Raw genomic sequence first — 21,712 nt, 5'->3', positions numbered from 1 at the left:
CCTTCCGGACTCAGTACTACTAGGGGAGTGTGTGGTACTAGATTTTGAAATAAGTGAATATTGGGATCAAGGAGCACCTTTCGGACTCTTATGACTTCCGTAGATGCCCATAGGCCCTATAAGTAATTTTTTTCCTATAAATTTTCGTAAATTATTATGCTATTATAATGTGACTTATTTTAATATTCATTATTTTTCTCATCTAATAAGCTTTTGCATATGGGGTCATCCCTAGCTTATGCTGCCCAAAGGGTTGGGCCACCAAGCGTAGTCTGATCAAAATCCACGATTTTTGAATTGGAAGGCAACTAATGTGGGAAAATAGAATACTCTATCAAAATTTTTTACAAATTAGTGGGTAAGTTGAAATATGACTTCAAAACTTGGTTTGTTCGCGTTGTATTTCAATATTTCTAATAGTACATACATATGATTGCAACTTATGATTAGTGGCGAAATTATTCCTATAATAGATGAGGAAAAAATGGTCATTGTTGTATGAAAGGAAGATGTTGAAAAGAAATAGGTGGTAAAGGAGAGGAGGAGTACAAGAAAATGGTTAAGGAGATAGATGTGAGTGAGAAAAAGTAGAAAAATGAGGAGGAGGCCTTATCAAACTCAGATAGTATAATGAAATAGTCAAGGGGGGAGAGCGGGGGGAGAAGAATAAACTCCCACTTGAAGAAGTTATCAAAAATTGTTGTGTAGCATGCGACAAGAGCGGAGGAAGTGGAAAAAGGAGAATTTTCACTTGCGCAATGAAATGAACTTTCTACAAGTTGAGGTGTAGTCGCTAGAGGTGTTTAAAATTTCAATTGTTATCATGTGCATGTCTTATTTATTGATACGTAACCATTATATATAATGTTAATGCAAGGTGCACGTCCCACGTCAAATGGTGTCATGGTGTAAATCTAGGTAGGGGACCTGACCCACCAGAAGTTTGTATTTATGGACCTGATAAGAAAGCTTAGCTCTGATAAATATAAATTTGTTAAGGCGGTCTATGCTTACATTGCTCGTGTTTGGATAAAATGTCTATGTGATAATATATGGGTTGATGACATAGTAAAATTTTGACACGATAGTCTTTTACACACTTGATTTTATATTATATGTGTTTACTGAAAAATTAAGACTTGCACAAGAAATCAACTTGTATAAAAAAATTTCACCGATCGACGTCTAAAATATCTTGAAGAATATCCTTAGGAATTCATGTTTGTAATGACATTGTTTTAGATATTATCCAATTACTTTGTATGCACATTTAACTTATATTGGAACAAATATAATATATAGTATTTTGATTCATTCGTGACAATAAGTTTTAAAGGCAATGTCGAGTTACTAAAGGAATATGGTGTCGGAATGCATATTTATAGAGCTAAATATGACATCTTAAAGGATATTAATACTCAGATTTTGACTATTATTTGAGGAGATCACTTCCAAAAGGAGATGTGAAAATTTGATTGTGTAAGTTTGCCATTACACATCTATGCGACTTACTTGACTTAATGTTATATATCATGTTTGGTTTAAATGTACATATAGTACTGTTTATGTATTTTGTATGTATGCTTTCCACATAATGTCCAAAACACATATTGGACTTTGATTATCATACACTTAAAAAAGAAAACTATAATTGTTCGATAGCATCTATACCTACCTTTCAAAGTATGATGAGTTTACAAGTAGCTACATAAGGGGGTTGAGATGGTTGTTCCATCTATGTGACAGGGGCAATAAACATTAGGAAAAAAGATGGTTGTTTGAAATAGTAAGTATGATTTTAAAAGAGATTAGTGGAAGCGAGTGCGAAGTCTTCATAATGAAATATATTGACTTCTTATGTAACAAGCGGAAGATCATATTCAACTCAGTAAGATTCTCATGAAATCTCTCTCGGTCTAATTTATTATTACTTATTAATCATGTCATAAATAATTATCGATCTGATTTGTTATTGCTTATTAATTATGCCATAAATAATATTTACTTCTATGTTAACTTGTAGAACAAAGTCCCGTATTTTAGAGAGACCTTGTCTTTCGACTGTATTCAATAATTTAGAAAGACTAAAAGACAGAGAACTGAATTGATTAAGGCTGGAAAGGAGGAAGACGAGGTAAATTTTATAGATTCAAGACCCCTAATAGAACACCAACCACACGCATATACTCATTCAAAAAGAGTAAGCGAAAAATCAACGGTGTGTAGTGCATTTTCTCTTCCATTCTTCTTGGATTTGATCAAAAAATGTATGTATTAGGTGTTGTAACTACTAGTTCATTGATATAATTATTCTTTTTATGATGAAAGAATATTGAAATAGATGATTGATTTAGAGAAAATTTGAAATATAGGAATGTTGTAATGAGTGATTGTTGTAATGGAGGCATGTTGTAAGAGAGGAATGTTGTAACGGAACAATATTGTAATTGATAAATATTGCAATGGAGGAATGTTATAATGGAGTAATATTGACTATGGATCTCTAATATTCACTGTGGATCACCGATGTTAATGCAGATTGCCAATATTCACTATGGATTGTCGATATTCATTGTGAATCGTCGGTAGACAACGTGGATCGTCGATGTTAATGGAGTCAGTTGTAGTAGGTATATAGAGCTGATAGCAAATGTTTTAATAAGTAGTCATTGGACAGTTGCAATAAGTAGTCCGGGAGCCCAGTAGAAAACATTTGATTTTTGTAGATGCCTACTCTTTCTTAAAGCCACAGCGGCATCCAAACAGTACCTCCCTGGAGCATTTGGTCTAATGAATTAAATGGTACGGAATTGCTTTAGATGGGATTAACACCATTATTGCACAATGATTGCATGTCCTGAGGTATTTTAATCACCCAATCCCCATGTTTTCAATCAAATCTTCATCAGGCAAAAACACTATATTCAGCGAATCCTCATCCAGTGGACTATGGAATTGTAATCAATGAATCAAATTCACAACTAATGTCCTCACTTCCACTTGTATAAACTTGAATGTTATATGAATAAAGCACATGCATCAATGTAGGGTCCACGGATGCAGTGAGTTTTAAAATCCACTTGAAATCCTACATGGGACCGAGTGCAATTCCATTCCACCCAATCTCATTTCTTCCTACAGTCTCATCATATGAAATTTGCACGGAACCAAATGTAATTTCATCCCACTTAATCTCTGCTGAGCTTGCTTACCAAACAGCCCCAGTGAATGGTTAGAAATGATGGACAGGACTGAAAATCTTAGAATCCTGTTTGGAATAGAAGAAATCAGGCAATACTCAATTTACAAATCTGGGATCTCAAATCCAACTGCCTCAAAATCAATTTTCAAGGGTGCAAATAGTTTTCGGTACCTCAAGTTGGGTTTGGGTTTTCTAGCTTGGTTTGGATCCAGGATTGGGTCTAGTCTCGGCCAACTCCTCTTTTGGTTTGGGGGCTGGCTTGACCCGCAACCCAAACCGACCGGCTCAAGTTAGAACAAGGACCCAACTTTGAGCATTGGCTGGCTCTAAGACTGTAGCCAAAGTCAGTGAGCCGCACCAACTCCCTCTCTCTCTCCCTCTCTCTCACAGCGTCTCAGAAGCCAGAGAGTGGAAGGGAGAAAGAGAAAGTCGTCGTCCGATGAGACATTTCTTCTCATCTCTCCATCTCCGAGAATGAAAGTGGAGAGACGATAGATAGATATATCAATGGTAAGAAGATAGAAGGGGCGATTTGCGATGGATGTGTCCTGGTGGAGCGCCCTACTACTTGGAGCGGGCTGCTTGGCCTTGGGTTACCTAATCGCGAATCGCTGCCGTCCGTTCCATCACTCTTCCCCTCCCATCCTCGAAGATGGAAAGCAAAAGAAGAAGAAGAATCATCCACAACAGGAACCGCTCGAGATCGAAAAACTCGCTGACATTCTAGAAGACTTTAAAATGGTCAATGAATTCTCTCTCTCTCTCTCTCTCTCTCTCTCTCTCTCTCTCTCTCTCCTACAACCTGTTCTCTCCGTCCGTCGCACTGATTTGCAGAACATGCCTTTTTTAATGTAATAGGTTTTGGTGGTAAGGAATGATCTGAAGATGGGGAAAGGAAAGATTGCTGCTCAATGCAGGTATTCGTGTTCTCAATCGATGCACCTTTAGTATCAATTTCCTGGAGCATCTGACCTTTTTCAAATTGCAGTTCCAATGAAATTTTGTCCTTGTGTCGTTTTATAATGTACGATTTGATATCACTGCAACTTTCAGAAAAGAAAAGAGATTTGATATCACTGCAGCCCTAGCAAAGCAATCGCACTCTATTCTTGTGTTGCATTAATTAATGCAATGATATCAATGAAGAAACTAATTGCAATAAGATTCAACATACCAGATTGAAGTTCGAATCACAAAAGAGAAAAGAATGCAATGTATGTGAGCAAGCTCAACAGTCCTCTAGTCTTATACTAGAGATCACTCCCCCCTTCAACAACTATTGTAAAGGAACAAGAGAATTTTCTCAAAGAGAATACGATTCAACCTTGTCTTATTCCATAGGCCTAAGCCTTATTTATAATGAACACTTAAAATTTTCAACATAGTCTATGGAATTTAAAAATAGGATTCCTAGCTAGCTAAGATCTCTAAAATAGGAAAAATAATGCTTATTTCCTGACATATAAGAAAGGACTCAAGTAATGTCAGCAGTTATAATGTCTAAAGTAAGAAAGCACTTAGGGCCTTTTTGGATGCCTGTAAAATTTTTAAGTTGTAAGAAAGTTACATGTAACTTACTTACAGGTGTAAGTAACTTACAGGTAATCCTGTTTGAATGTAAGTTGTAACTTACAGGTAACTTTGTTTTTGTGTTTGGATAACTTGTAACTTTGTTATAGGTAATAAGTTGGATATCCACACTAGATAGAGTTGAAATAGGGAATCATTGAAAATTCAGATTGACACAAAAAAAAAATGAGATAAAATTATTCCATTTTATTAAGCCCATGTAAATGAATAGTTTGGCCGATTCTTAGGCTAAACTAATCAATAGGTGGGCTATAAAAGTGGGCCTAAGTTTTCGAAATGCTTGTAATGTGGGCAAAAAACTTGAGGTAACATATCCAAGCATCCCCACCAATAATCGAAATAGTTCCGCCTAACAAGGCTAATTTCATCCATGAATGTCAAAACTGCAAGTTAAAAAAAAATCCTACCAAAGATACTGATATGTACAATCAACATTTTCCCAAAAAAGAAAATTTGAGAAACCTAAAAAATGAACAGCTTAAGAAAATGAAGGTTGACATTCATTGATGAAAAGAACTGAAACAATGTAGTCCAGGCCATCTGCAGCACAGTCCAGGCCATCTGCAGCACAATCCAGGCCATCTTCCTACAATTGCTAGATAGTTATTTACAAACATAGCTTTATGACCTCCTAAAGTAACTATGGCATTTCAATTATTTAATTAACAACCAACTGTAGTTTGCAAAACTACATCTAAAAGGGAACAAACATTTTATGGTTGAGCCTACCTAAAATAATAATCAGAAACGGATGGACGGCATGGATATAACACATAAATCATGGTGGGCCCACATAGCACCATCATTAGTAGACTATTGTCCATGGGCTGCTGATGTGTTATGTGGGCCCACTATGATGTATTTGTCTCATCCACACCATCTATCTATTATTCCAGATCATTTTAAGTCATCAGCCCAAAAATAAGGTACATTAAAATTTCGGGTGGACCACATCACTGGAAACAATGTTGATTGAACACCCACCATTAAAAACTTTTGGTGGGCCACCAATGTTTTCGATCAAACTGATATTCGTTTTGTTCACTTTATCCAGGTCTTTATGAGCTAATCAACAGCTTGGATGTGAAACAAACATTATAGTGGGCCCTAGGAGTTTTTTAATGGTGGACTTTCAATCATTATTGTTTTCGTGGTGTGGTCCACTTGAGATTTAGATATCCCTCATTTTTGGAATCAAGCCCTAAAACGATCCAAAAGAATGGATGGACGGCATGGATAAAACAAATACAATATGGGGGCCCCACAGATCATCAACCATTATCCACGACTCTTAACCAAACTGCGTCCGTCAACGCAAAAGCCAAAAAAAAAGAAAAAAGAAAAAGAAAAAGAGGAAAAAAGCAATAAAAAGAGAAAAAGAGGTTTCCAACGTTGCCGAAGCTCGATGGGAGAGGGAGAAGTAGACTGAGAGAGGGAGAAGGAGACTGAGAGAGGGAAACGGAGGCTGGGAGAGGGAGATGAAGACATTGGAGAGGGATATTTATTTATATAGCAAAATGGCCACCAACCTTCTTCAATACACAGCTGCGATTCTCCCCAATGGCAGTCTCGTAGCCCTCATTGTGCCCGCATGTAGCCTAACAGACTTCAATGGCCGCTTGTAGCCTTCAATGGCTGTTCAGCCTTCACTCTGTTTGAAGGTAGGTAGGCCTCTTCGATGTAGCTGCGATTCTTTCCAAAAAATTTCATTTAAAAATTTCCAACCGTTATGGTAACTTGAAAAATGACTCAAGTGCCTGTATCATTTTCGCCTCTTTCTCCTGTAAGAAAGTCACAAGTTGAGACAAAATTACCTGTGACTTTCCTCCCCCAAACACCAACTGTTACAAAGTCACCTATAACTTTTTTACATTTTAGAAAAGTTACAGGCATCCAAACAGGCCCTTAAGTAAGAAAATTTTAAGATTTCTTATTTCCTAATATAAAGACATGAAAGAAAAGGGAATTAGAGATGAGTTAAAAATGAAAGTGGGCCTTTTCTTGTGCACATGTGTGGAGCGTGCACATGTGGGATGTGGGGCGATTGCATTAGAGATGGTGTGCATAAATGAACAGACTGTTGCATCTACTTCTTTCCAATGCTCGAAATGAATTGCAAAAAAAGAAAAGAAAAGAAAGAGAACTATTCTGTTCCATTGTGAGATCAAGAGGCATACATGTGTCTTACCTCAAATATATACTGATTGGACAATTCTATGTCCCAACCTTCTAAGTGATAGTTGTGCATGTTGATTGTGGACTGTTACTTTTGTTTTACTCATATTCCATTTTTGATTTTTTTGCTTCCCATTTGTAGGCAATTGATTAGATGGTTAGAAGTTGGAACCATCTAATCAGTGTGTACTTTGAGCTATGAACCTTTATATGATTCAAGGTTTTTTTTTTCCCAATTATCATGATCTCAATGTTGACTCCTTTTAGGCAAGCTACAAGGGGAGTAAGGAGGCCAATTCCCTTGTTGATGTAGGAGTCTCCATTTTTTTTCTTGAAATATAATATATAGGAGGCCAATTCCTTTGTTGATGTAGGAGTCTCCATAATGGTGTGATCTGTTGCAAATTAGTATCCAGGGGTGGCAATGGGTTGGGTTGGTCTGCAGGTCAATTGGCCAGACCCACTTTTGAGGTGGGTTCAGGCCAAGTTAAATGGGTAGTGAGTCGGGCTCGGGTTAAAAATATGACCCGTTTAAGTAAATGGGTCGGGGTTGGTTGAACCCCACCCACCCCTACCTGCCTATATAGGTTATCAATGGGTTGGGAGATGACCCCACCTTACTTGTTCCAAAACTTGAAACAAAATAAAGAAGAACAATTCATATGTTTTTTTTCTTTTGCATGCATATATCCCCTGCCTTAGCTAGGTTTTGCTTAGCCTTAAGTGTCATATTCCATTCTTAAGTCTGGGTTGGGTCATGGTGGTTTGGTCGGGTCAGGTCTGGTTTATGAATTTTTATGTGGGTTAGGTCAGGTCAGAGGGTAATGGGTCATGGGTTGGGTTTGGGCAAGATTTCTTGGCCTGTTTAATAAATGTGTCAGGCTTTGGCTGACCCCAACTCAGCCCAAACCCAACCCATTGTGATGGGGACATCATGCGCACACGCGCACGCACACCACCCCCGCACGCACGTACGTATGAAGAATGAGGGCCCCACCATTGATCTGACTCGATAACGACGTCCAGGGAGGGCATCCTAGTTAGAAGACGAAGTTTTGGTTCAAGAGAGGGAACCCGATAGCCAAGAAAAGTCCATCATGGGATCTCATGATCGTGGCCTACTAGTCGGATTGATCTCATATTTTAGGTCTTGCTTATTGATATTATTTAGAACATCATGAACGCTTTAGATTTCTTTGTTTGGTTTTTATTTTAGTATACTTCATCGCCAAGTAATAGGTTGCACACATGGCGTAAGTTTTGGGGTATACGGTTTTCCTATAAATAGGCACCCCTTGTAGCTATTTTGGTTCATTGAAGATTAATAAAAATTCTGTGTTTTCCTACTTTCTGAGTTGTGAAGCATAATTGGGTGCGAAGCCCTCCCTTCATCGAAGGGTTAATTATCGTGATGTGAAGCCGCATCTATCCCGATTCGCCCTCATCCATCGTCATCTCTACTACCAATCTTCTACCATTCCTTCTTATCATCTTACCCCATCATCTACACTTCGAATCAATCATCTCTTGCAGCAATTCTCCTCCCCACAACAGAATTTCAGAATCTGGCCCTACAGGAGGGCTGAAACTTCGGCGGAGCACCACGAACAAACCGTGCATCGGATCGAGCTGAGATTTGGGGGTTTTGGAGTCCATCCCTGGCCGACTAGGGCCAAGGTGGATTTTTTCTGAATAGTGGGCCCTACACACGTGCGGCCGTGATCACATGCACGTGCGTCTGGGCCATTATTGCTATCCGCGCGCGGGAACTGTCTTCCGGTTCAGGTTTTCTTCTTATTTTACCCTCTCATACTAGTTTTTCATAAACTCTAACTCTAGATTGCATTATCCTTAATTTATTTGCCCCTTTTTTTCACCCTAGGGTTCCTTGAATTGAAATTGGTGAATCCTCTGTATTAGAGACTGATTGTTGTGCATGTGTGGATGATTACTGCTTATCTTTGAGCATTGTTTGGTTATAATTTTAATTGATCCAGCCGTAACATGTGTAGGCCTGGACCCGCATAGATTCCCCTTAATTGAATGGTTTCGACTTTCATGTGGGATATGGAATTTGTGTAATTGTTTTTGAACTAACGTGATCTTAAGCTTGAAATCTCGCACATCATATTTAAATTTCATGTCCTACATCAAATTTGGTATCAAAGCTTAGGGTTCTTATAGGGGAATACATTATTTGTTTAGGGTTAGTTTGTTTGAGTCCGTCATGCATCTAGTCCATCACATGTAGCTTTTAGGAGTCCATAGTCCCTTATTTTATTAACTATATTGCTGGAGTAACATTGCATAGTTCCCTCATATAGAGTCTCATAGGATCATTTAGTCCCATATAGTCGTCATAGAAAGTCCTTAGGTGGAGTTAGTAAGTTGTACGCCCACACGTACGGGTTATGGTTTTGGCTAACACCCTACACTAAACATGGAACAACTGCTAGAGTCACTAAACAAGCTGTCCCAACAGATCGAGTCATGGGGTAAGTGCTTGGAACGAAGCATAGATCAACACCTTGACCAAATAGAGGCCTCCCTCAGAACAAACCCCACCGTTAGGGAAGATGACCAATCTCAGGCAGGTGGCCAGGAGGATAGACCAATGAATGGAGGTGGCAAAGGAATCAGTCATGGGCGTGCACCCGTACCCCATAAGGGACATCAAAACCATTATTTTGATGGGTACAATATGTGCAGCCTCGTGGCTAGAGAGAGTGCACCGGAGGCTAGTGTAGAGTTACCCACTGAGGCCATTCCGGTAGTGGATGGGTTTCGTGATGTCGTTCCTGATGATCTACCGGATGAGTCTCCCCCTAGGAGGGATACAGAGCACACCAGAATATGGGACACCGTAATACCTATAGCCGAGTTTGCGTTTAATAATTTTGTCGATAGGTCCACAAGTCTCAGTCGTTATGAAGTCGTTACTGTTTATAAATCGGGGAAACCTATTGATCTTGTCCCTATGTCATTGTCCCATGGGCCGTCAGAGTCTGCAGAGTCTTTTGTAAATCACATTCACTCATTGCATCAAGAGATCAGGCAAGAGATCATGACTAGTAATGAACATTACTCACTTTCTGCAAACCAACATAAACATTTCAAGAAACTCAATGTAAGGGACTCTGTGATGATCCGCATCAGGCCAGAGCGGTACCCTCAGGGAGCCGTTCGAAAATTACACGTGCATAGCGCTGGACCATTCAAAATTATAAAACGAAACGGTCTCAATACGTAAGTGGCAAATCTTCCACCATCCATGGGAATAAGTTCCACATTCAATATGGGGGATCTAGTTGCATTTCAAGGGGCCATTGATGCATTGTCCAGCCTTTCGCCTAACCATCCTGATTCCCCAGACCTTTTCCTTGATCCATGGCTCCCTCTCGATCCATTTTCCCAGCCTCTACGTCCCATACCTACCCGTCTCGATACATTTTCCCAGCCTCTACCCCCCATATCTACCCGTCCCGACCCATTTTTCCAGCCTCTACCTCCTATACCTACTCTTCCCGACCTTTCTTCCCAGCCTCTACCTACCATACCTAACTTTCACACACCCAGAGAAGAAATAGAGGATATCCTGGACCATCAGATAGTTTCAACGTCGGACGGCGGGTTTTAGAAATTCTTGGTCAAATGGAAGTCACGTTCAGCTTCAGCCAATACGTGGTTCGCTGAGGAGGAGCTTCAGATACTTGATCCTTACATCTCGGAGCGGTTCAGGAGTTATATTTCGCCAGTGGCGAAATCTTTGCAGCCGGAGAGAATTGATGGGGACATCATGCACACACGCGTACGCATGCCACCCCCTCACCCACGTACGTATGAAGAATAAGGGCCCTACCATCGATCTGACTCGATGACGACGTCTAGAGAGGGTCTCTTAGTTATAAGACGAAGTTTTGGTTCAAGAGAGTGAACCCGATATCCAAGAAAAGCCCATCATGGGATCTCATGATCGTGGCCCACTAGTCGGATTGATTTTAAATTTTAGGTCTTGCTGATTGATATTATTTACAATATCATGAACGCTTTAGATTTCTTTGTTTGGTTTTTATTTTAGTTTACTTCATCGCCAAGTAATATGTTGCGCACATGCGCGAGTTTTGGGGTATAGGGTTTTCCTATAAATAGGCATCTCTTGTAGCTCTTTTGAGTCATTGAAGATTAATAAAAATTCTGTGTTTTCCTACTCTCTGAGTTGTGAAGCCTAATTGAGTGCGAAGCCCTCCCTTCATCGAAGGGTTAACTACCGTGGTGCGAAGCCACATCTATCCCGATTCGCCTCCATCCATCGCCATCTCTACTACCAATCTTCTATCATCCCTTCTTCTCATCTCACCTCATCATCTACACTTCGAATCAATCATCTATTGCAACAATTCTCCTCCACACAACAGAATTTCAGAATTTGGCCCTACAGGACGGCTGAAACTTCGGCGGAGCACCACGAATAAACCGTGCATCGGATCGAGCTGAGATTTGGGTGTTTTGGAGTCCATCCCTGGCCGACCAGGGCCAAGATGGCCTCTTTCTGAATAGTGGGCCCCACACATGTGCGGCCGTGATCACATGCACATGCGTCTGGGCCATTGTTGCTGTCCGCGCGTGGGAACTGTCTTCTGGTTCAAGTTTTCTTCTTATTTTACCCTCTCATACCAGTTTTTCATACACCCTAACTCTAGATTGCATTATCCTTAATTTATTTGCCCATTTTTTCACCCTAGGGTTCCTTGAATTGAAATTGGTGAATCCCTTAGATTAGAGACTGATTGCTATGCATGTGTGGATGATTACTGCTTATCTTTGAGCATCGTTTGGTTTATAATTTAAATAGATCCAGCCCTAACATGTGTAGGCCTGGACCCGCATAGATTCCCCTTAATTGAATGGTTTCGACTTTCATGTGGGATATGGAATTTGTGTAATTGTTTCTGAACTAACGTGATCTTTAGCCTAAAATCTCGCACATCATATTTAAATTTCATGTCCTGCATTACATTGCCACCCTTGATATCAATTTCCCTAAAGGATAGTTGCATTGTCTTCCTTAGTAAAATTTCAGTTATTAATAAGAAAGATGTTTTCAACAAAGGCTAATGTGATTTATGCTTAGTGTTGCCATTTAAAATTGTCTAGAAAGAATTTTCTACATGATTGGTCTCAATCACCTTATTTTGTGCTATCCTTTGCCAGTCATGCTACTCTGGGTTTATATAAAAAGCTCCATAACAAGGCGCCAAAAGCACTAAACAGGTATTGATTTCATGGCAACGTAATGCTCAAAAAATATTTTTTGAAAATAATTAATGGTTGGCACGAGCTCTGCAAATAGTTTCTGTGGTCAGGTTTTTCAGCTTATTGTTGGGAGTTTCTACTCTTTGCAGGTGGGAGATGTGCGGGCAAGTCAAGGTGGTTTTGAAAATTGAAAGTGAAGAAGATTTGCTAATTCTACAAGTAATTCGACTACAAATCATCATGAACAACAATGGCCATTATTCTTCTTGAATTTCTTTTGAATGACATATCAATTTGGTTGATAAGTAAAAGAAGAAAGAATTTTTTTAAAGGCGTTAAAGAAGAAAATTATAAAATACAACTTCACCGATTTGACTGAACAACGCTCTTAGTTTCTACGATTATTAAGAAATGCACTTTTCTAGGTGTTTGTCAGCCAAGTGAGTGAATTCATGAACTGGGTTCGCTTATGTTGATTCTTGCATGTGTGACCAACACTAATACAATTTCCTCTTCAGTTTGTAAAGGTTGAAGTGGCTGTTGACAAAGGACCACTGGACTGTTCCCACATTTTCTTGATCGTTCAATTATCAATAAAATCGTGCAGTTCTCAGTTTTATATATATATATATATATATATATATATTTATCCTATCATATTAGGAAAATCAACTTGAATACCCGTTTCACTTAAGAGCGCAGTGTTCTTTTGCCAGTTATAAGAAATTGTTTCCCATTATTACACGTTTCCATGCAAGTTCAGTTAACCATTTCCTGTTGTGTTAGGTGTTCACTTCTGAGGAGATCATAACAATGTTTCCATGCAAGTTTAGTTGACCATTTCCTGTTGTGTTAGGTGTTCACTCCTGAGGAGATCATTTCATCCACCTTTTGTCTTGAGACGCGATCTTATTTCACTCATTTCTCGGGAGTTCATTTGGTGATTAGGATCGGGACCATTAGGTATCCAACCAGGAACCAAAGTTTGTGGAATTCTAAAAAGATGTGTTTGGCTTTCCAGAACTTCCTACTCTCATCAAAAAGTTCTGAGCAAAGTTCTAATTTCAGTTCCTCCCGAGAAAAAAAGGTGTTATTTGAATTCAAAGAACTTGAATCTGTTTCCTCCTTCCTTAAACAAGCTCACCCTTCATTAATTGGAAATGAAGGATTTGATAGAGATGGAATGGTATTCCCTCAATATTTGATTCACTACGTACATTATTACTCATGCGTATATAAATTCTAATGTTTTTCATTGAAGTCTTCTATTTTGATATTATTTATATACAAGGAACACAAGCACGCTTTTGTATTTTCATATATAGCCATTGTTGCACTCTTTTTTTGTTTTTTGTTTTTTTTGTTTTTTTGTTTTTTTTGTTTTTTTGTTTTTTGTTTTTTGTTTTTTTTTTTTTTTGAGTCAAAATTGTAAAACCTGAACTTGTCATTCATCAATATCTTTTGGTGTTTCTCTTTCTTTGACCGAAATTTGACATTTTCTTAAAGGATTGAAATTGAATCAAACACAAATTTTTTTCTTCCCCTCATGAACCTTTCCCTGATGTACCTTTCCCTGATGTTGTTTTGCTCTGATGGCACCATGTAACCTTAAATTTGTTCAGACCTCTACATAAGTCACACGGTAGCCTGAGGGTGGGACATGCCATAGCTGTGAATGCCTCATATTTGGTAAGACCTTAAAGGTGAAGCTTGAGGTGCTAGGCTTCGTGCTAGTGATGAGGCAGGCCTTACACGAACCGGATTAAGATATTTATGGTGGGATGTCTCAATTCATTCTCTGCATTCTAGTTTCCTGGGAAGTCAACTAGTTCATTCAATGCTCCTTTCCCATCTCTTAGATGTCTACTTTCTCATCCTGTATGCTTTGGTTTGACAAGATTGTGACAACTGCTGTCTTCCTACTTTTTTTCTTTTTTCTCATTGCAACCATGATTTCTGACATAATAATTGGGACAGGAGAGAGCAAAGTCGCTGAAGTTACCGACCCACATTACGATTGATGCTGGGAGAACACAGATTGCACCGAGTGAGTTATGTTGGTTTTGTGTATGTATCTTGTTTTCTGAAGATGCTTTAGTTTATTTTATGTTGACAGTTAGGTGATAAGTTTTTCACTTCCCATTACCTAATGTTGAGCTGTGATTGATGAATTTAGCTCTTCTTCTTCTTCAGATTCAAGGACGGTGATGGCGATTCTTGGTAAGTTTCCTTATTGCATTAAAGCTTTTAGTTTGTTCTGTGCCTATATCAGTAGTTGCATTGCAAAGTCCAATTGTTACCATCCTTTATAATATAATGCTATTTGCGATACACTGATTTCATGAAACTTGGATCTGAATTATATGATCTAGTATTTCAGGAATTTAAGTATGATAACATTTAGGATACTCTTTTTAAGATAATCATTAGTTTGAACCTACTCATGGCTCAGTGGTAGACTCTGTGAGTTTCAACAGTGAGGTCATGGGTTTGAGTGCCCATTGTGGTGTGTGTGGGTGTGAGCGTGTGTAAAAAAAAAAAAAATCATTAGTTTGAACCCCTGGCTTCAGTGTTGTATGCTTGGGACCATTGTTACTGGGGAAAGAAGGCTTTAATTCAATCACAGGGTATTCACATATACCTTTTGAATATTTTGCTTTTCTGCTGGTCAAGTGGTTATGATAGTGTTGATAGGCTTTCATATTGCCTAGTTTTGTAGTGAATAGTATGTATTAAATTGATTATACCTCCACAAGATTGAAAAGAATTATGACTAGAATTGATTAAATTGAAAGTACTTGCCAATTAAATCTCTATAACTCTTCAACATGCCATACATGTTTTAGTGTTGAAGACTTACTTGCAAGGGTGCCTGAGGGCACATCATTCCAAGCATATTAATTTATCATCCTCTTCAACATAGCTTTTCCCAACTATTTAGGGTTGACTTCTTGGTTCCTGTTTTCCAATAATCAAGACTGAAAATAGGATTGCATATGGTCCCTTGGCAAAAGTTTAAGAAGAAAGCATTCTCAAGAAAATTTAAAAAGAAGAAGAAAAGCTTAACGACCAACTACACACTAGCATTAACCCTGTATCCAGGTTGGAGTCTGACAGGCTCATTGCAGCTATGTGGACTTTCCAATTAAAGTATAAAAACTTAGTATTTAAATACAATGACATCCCAAAGCGAAAGACTACCTAACAGGTTAGGGGAAAGTTACAAAAAATACTTGGACTTTGTCCATTCATGTTACATGTTACATGCACCTGTGCCGATATGCAGAGAAGCCTCAAAATGTCATGTCATTGTCAATTAGCTTATTGCTGTAGCATGGTTTTTTTAACTTTATGGGGAGGACCATTCGATACCCCTCTACCAGACAATTAGCAGTCAGCTTTTATAAGGACTTCAGAAACATCATTTTCTTCTAAACCAGTAAATTTTGTACATTTTAGGATGTCCATCATCACTGATACATGCAATGCCATAGGTTTACATTGTTATGCCACTCATGGGAACTACCAATACTGACCGATTCAGTCCTACCATCTCCTGTGTAATTCGTATGACACCAGTGATCTGGATTTCTATTAGTAATTCTATAAATCAGATTTGTACTTTACTAGAAAGATAAATCATAAATTTATTATTGTTATTATTATTTAAGGTATAATTTTCAGTTCAGAAGCACTACTACTTTCATATTAAGAAACTTAGTGGTGGAATAATGATGTATAAAAAGCCATTAATGAGAAACATGCATGTTTCAAAGTTGAAAGGGACTAGAAACAATGAAAGTCTTGAACAATATAGAAATGCCCAAAAAATTGCTAAGAAAGGAGTGAAGTGAAACTTAAGGCTTATGATGATCTTAACAATTGATTGGGGACAAGAGAAGGTGAAAAAGATGTCTTTAAACTTGTAAAAATGAGAGAGAGGAAGAGGAGGGACCTAGATCATTTTAGATGTATTAAGAGCAATGAACAAAGGGTATTAATGAGATCAATGAAACGTGAGAGAAGCTATTTTCAGAACTTGTTAAATGACAATTACTCTAAGAGCATAGAGATAGAAGGAACCATAAAATCAAATGACGTTGTAGTCTATAGGTACTTTTTAGGATTAGGATATTTGAAGTGAAAGAAGCTTTGAGAAAGATGAAAACAAGAAAGGGCTTTGGACTAGATGGTATACCAAAGGGAGATATTGGGTTATTTTGGCTGACAAAGTTGTTTAACAAGATTGTAAGATCGAAGAAAATGCCAGACAGATGGAGGAAAAGTACCATGGTACCTATTTATGAGAATAAAATATACATACAAAGCTGCACTAACTATCGTGGGATTAAACTTGTGAGCCATACTATGAATTTTGAGAAAGGGTGATTGAGCAAAGACTAAGGCATGAGGCGAATGTATTAGAAAATCAGTTTGATTTCATGTTAGGGATGTCTACCACTAAAGCTATTTTCCTACGTAGACAATTTATGAAGAAATATATGCAGAGGTGGAAGGATCTCCACGTGGCCTTTATCGACTTAGAGAAGGCTTACGATAGGTTGCTTAAAGAGTTAATCTTGTGGGTTTTGGGAGAGGAAGGAGTTTCAAGAGGATATATTGACATGACCATGGATACGTATGAGGGAGTAGTGACATGTGGTGACCACTAATGGAGAGAAGTGAGTTCCCAATTATTGTAGGCTTGCACTAGGAGTAAACAATGAGCCCTTACCTTTCCGCATTAGTTATGGATGAGCTAACGAGGCATTTGTGGGGAGAGATCCTATGGTGTATGTTGTTTCAGATGACATGGTTTTGATTGACATGACAAGGGTGGGCATAAACACAAAGCTAGATTTATGGAGAGGTGCTTTAGAATCTAAAAGATTGAAAATTAGTCGGACTAAAACAGAGTATATGGAATGCAATTTTAGTAACAATGGGAGTGGGAACAAGGAATCAGTAAAGATTTCTGATCAAGAAGTTCCTAAAATGACTACTTTCTGTATCTTGGGTTGATAATTCACGAGGGTGGTGAGATTGAAAAGGATGTTGCCTGTAGAATCCAAGCAGGGTGGAAGCAAGGTGTTCCAAAACAGTAACGGTGGCCGCAACGCCCACCACTGTTACCGTTATGATACGGGCCGTAACGGCTGTTACGGCCCTTTTTTATTTTTTGAAAAAAACTGTTAGGATCGTTATTGGCCGTTTCGGACCGTTATGGCCTGTTTTTCTATAACAGCCGTTATAGCCATTTCAACCCTATAACGCATAACGGTTATGACCGTTTCCGTTACGTAACCGATTTTGAATAACCTTGGGTGGAAGAAAGGTAGATGTGTCTTTGGAGGTTCATGTGGCCGTTGTGTACCACTCAAACTGAAAAGGAAATGTTATATAATTGCTAACAGACCGGCCATGCTTTATGGGACAAAATGCTGGGCAGTTAAGGAACAATGTGTCTATGGGATGAGTGTAGCTGAAATGAGGATGTTGAGATGGATGAGTGGGAAGACAGAGAATGGATAGAACTAGACATGAATGCATTTAGAGGAATTTAGGAGAAGCACACCAATAAGTAACAAGATGAGGGAAAGTAGACTTGGATGGTTTGGTCATGTGCAACGGAGACCAAGGATTATGCTGGTTAGGAGTGAGTTGGCACAAGTTGAAGGCTCTAAAAGGGCAAGGGGAAGGCCCAAAAGGATGATGGTGGAGGTAGTAAGAAAAGACTTGATGACCTATGGGCTAACTTGAATGGTGGAAAGGATTCATGTAGCCGACTTCAGTTGGTTGGATAAGGCTTAGATGATGATAATGATGAACCAGCACCACCATAGGCTTATGGTGAAAAGGTCATGCCTGTCACTTAGCAATGGGTAACGAAGCTCATGGTCGTGGATTGGCATAGTTCAATCTAGCTGGGAGTGGATGCCTAGTGGATTGTTACAGTTAATAAATCTGTACTCTTTGATAATAATCATTGCCATTAAAGCCTTGTCCCAACTATTTGAGTTTGGCTTTTCAAATCATGTTTCACTAGTGAAACCTAAGGCCATTCTTCGGTAAGTGAAAAGCCTTCATATCCCTTCTCAACCATTGTATCCAAGACCTTTTAGGTCTTCCTCTCATCCTTTTTCTTTTTCAGGCTCCTCAACCCCAATCAATGTTCCTCTTCTTACTGGAGTTTTCTTTGGTCTTCGTAGCTCATGACTTAATTGTCTCGAAATCCTTACCCTTCACAAGTGTACTTATGAGGATTTTGTTCATGTGTTGGGAAATGGAAGAAATTGCAGATTCTCTTTTCATCCATTGCTATGCTGCCTCAAGGATTTGGAGTCATTTTCTTCGTCTTTGGTACCCAACAAGTCCAAAGAGAAGGCTGCCGGTAGTGTGGATTTTTATTTATTTTTCTTGGGGCAGGTGATCTCTGAAGCTGTCTCTGGTTTTTGTAGCTAATGAACCGATTGTCTCAAAATCCTTACCCTTGATCATCTTCAAAAATGCCACAAAGTACTTAAACATTTTGTGCATGTGTTGGAAGGTGGAAGAAATTGTGGATCCTCTTTTCATCCATTTCGATGTTGCCTCATAGATTTGGAATTTTCTTCAGCCTCTGATACCCAACAGATCCACACAGAGATGGTCAGTTATTTATTTATTCCCCCCCTCTCGAATAACATGGCAATCTGCTGATATATTTTGTGCACTCACGGAATGCGTGATTGTTGGCAATATGAGTAACTGTCTGTCATCTGATTATTACAATGAAGAGGTATTAACACTGGAGTGGGAAGCCCATTGCACATAAGAGAGACTTAAACCATATATGCGCAGGGACTGTGTTAGCCATTGTTTGATATGAATAGACATTTGATTATCACAATAAAGAGGGATCAAAGCTGGAGGAGGAACGCCCATCTCATGTATGAGAGGCTCGTCACGGACTGCGATAGTCATTTCCCGATAGTTGGCCTTTACTGTTGATCAAGTGAGGAGAATCTGCTTCTTGCTTCTTCAAGAGATGAAATTGCCACCACTAAATGTGCAATATCTAGTCATGGACATGCTATCATCAGATGATCCTGCCCAATCAGTGTTGCAATAGCCACAAAGATTTAAGTGACCATGGTTGCATGAAACTCTTGTTGACCCTTACAAGTGAGGCTATCCATCACGTCATTGGCTCCTTTAGAAGCATCAAAACAACAAGCACTGAAAAAGGCCATCAGAGATTTGATTTGCAGATACTGAGGGAAGCCCTCCAAGGACCGACCCGATCCTCCCACTCTCTCTCCAATCCATTCTTGAAGAAGATAAGCTGAGAGGATCAGGATCAGCTGCTGATTGCCTATGCTGTTATGCCCTTGTCTTTAGTTCCGTGCTGCATATGCTGCTGTCTGTCTGGCTATCTCTGTGTGTGTGTGTTTTGGATCTCTTGATTGGTAGGCAGTAGCTTACTTCTGGTTTCCTCTGTTACTAATATATTGTTAGATACCCGAAAAAAAGAAGTGAATGTTGTTATGATGGCTTCAGAATATACATGTAATTATCTTTTTCTAGTTCTACTTGAGCAATTCATGTGAATCTGCTGTGAGGTTCCTGAGCGTGATTTTTGTGTGTACTTGGGCAGGGCCTGCTGATATGGTTGATGATGTTACGGGTGGATTGAAACTTTTGTAACAACAAATGACCCACCTTGACGGCATCAATCTCTTGATTTTCCATTGAAGGAATAGAAGGGCATTTGACTGGGGGCAACTGACTGAGCTATGCGCTGCCTCCTTGACAGCCAAAGTCTTGAAGGGCACATGGTGTGCCTTCTTTGTTATTTGGAGAGAGCATTAGATTTCTCTGTCATTCTCCCTGGATTCTCAATTGGACTTGGCAAGTGCATTAACTTCCAATAGTAATTGTCTGAGTGAACAATCTCCATACAATCAAACACTGGATCACAAATTGGCTTTGGCTGAATTTTCTGTTTATGTTCTAATGCACCCAAATGAATGATATTTAAACCCATGAATGTGTTGTGGCTCATTAGATGCTCTTTCTTGTAACCTACATTGGGCTTAGACTTGGAAATCACGTTCAAGTTTCTGGTTCAACGTGGCCAATTCCATGGAAACTCGATAAGTTTTATAAATATTGGTGATTTCTTTTATATGGAATCAATGCTTGAACTCTTGTAATCAGAGATTCGGACCAACTGAGTTGACTCCACCGAGTTTCAAAATGATGGTTGGGTTTTTAAAATTGCTTTTACTGGGGTTAAAGCACCCTTATTGATGTCAAGGGTAAGAATGATTGATGGAATTACATAGGGAAGCTCATATAAGCAGACAGCCAGAAATATAGTCCTTTAAAACAAAATTGTAGAAACAATGGTTTCATGAAGATAGAGCCTAGTTTCCAGCACTAGGGATTTCCAGATAAATGGATGTATATGGTTTGTCTTAGGTGTTGTTTGGATGCCCTTCAAAGCTCCACTTGGGCTTGTTTGGAAAGATGCATTGCATTGCATCGGATGGAAATAACACCATCATCATGCAATGATTAGATGTGGAGAAATACATGGTATTTTAATCATCTAAACTCATGTTTGGGAGTGAATTATTCCTTTGGGAAAAGCATTGTATTATATGAATCTAATGTCTGCTGGATGCTGGAATTGTAATCAATGGGTCAAATTTTACTATTATTTTTGGTCACCTATATTCATAAGCAACTTGAGTGTCACGGTAAAAGGGTGCATATGGATGGACGGCATTGATAAAACACATGCATCAACGTGGGGTCCACAAATGTAGTGGTTTTCAATTCACCAAAAATTTCATTGTATCTCCTATCGAGACTGGAAGGTCAAATACCTGGATTAATCCAATCATTTCCATTGATTCCAAACGTCAAATGCAATTTATATTCCACTCAATGCAATGCCATTTTTGCCACGGGATATTTCCACTTAAATTCACATTGTAATGATGAGATGCTATAAAAGTTAAGCTTATACAGTCATTATGTGTGTCACTTCATAAAAAATAATAATTTAACAACTACTTAAAAAGAAATATAAAATTTTATTTCACTTACGAAATGATTAGGCCTAATTTTGTAGGCCACGTGATACTTTGAATTACTTTGGACCAAGAGTATCCTCAAATGGGCTCTATATAATGATTTTCTTATATATCGCATGTTATATCATGTTAAATTATTAGGCCTAATTTTGTAGGCCACATGATACTTTGAATTACTTTGGACAGAAAGTATCTTCCAATGGGCTCAATACAATGATTTTCTTACATATCACACATTATATGATGTTAAAATATTTGAGACAATTTATCTCACCACATTAATTATTTTTACAAGATATACAAAATAATTTCAGGAATTTAAAAGGCAAAATTTATATTGCCAAACACTATCTGTATTTTTGGATTTTGAAAATTCAGGCTACAAGACAATTGAAAGTCCAAAATTTAA

At 38.6% G+C, this 21,712-nt stretch overlaps 1 protein-coding gene across 1 annotated transcript; it reads left to right on the top strand.

The window, feature by feature from the left end:
* The first annotated feature begins 3,570 nt into the window (after positions 1 to 3,570).
* Positions 3,571 to 20,243, top strand: LOC131251837 (uncharacterized). Its single transcript, XM_058252824.1, has 7 exons — positions 3,571 to 3,943; positions 4,061 to 4,119; positions 12,179 to 12,238; positions 12,370 to 12,439; positions 14,198 to 14,267; positions 14,414 to 14,440; positions 19,857 to 20,243. The coding sequence occupies exons 1-7, from the start codon at positions 3,740 to 3,742 to the stop codon at positions 19,904 to 19,906; spliced, it is 540 nt and encodes a 179-aa protein (XP_058108807.1). The 5' UTR covers positions 3,571 to 3,739; the 3' UTR covers positions 19,907 to 20,243.
* The last annotated feature ends 1,469 nt before the right edge of the window (positions 20,244 to 21,712 follow it).

Source organism: Magnolia sinica, chromosome 7 (assembly GCF_029962835.1).
Source record: "Magnolia sinica isolate HGM2019 chromosome 7, MsV1, whole genome shotgun sequence".
NCBI classification, from domain to species: domain Eukaryota; kingdom Viridiplantae; phylum Streptophyta; class Magnoliopsida; order Magnoliales; family Magnoliaceae; genus Magnolia; species Magnolia sinica.
The sequence above is the reverse complement of the archived record's forward strand: the minus strand, read 5'-3'. Positions and strand labels throughout refer to the sequence as shown.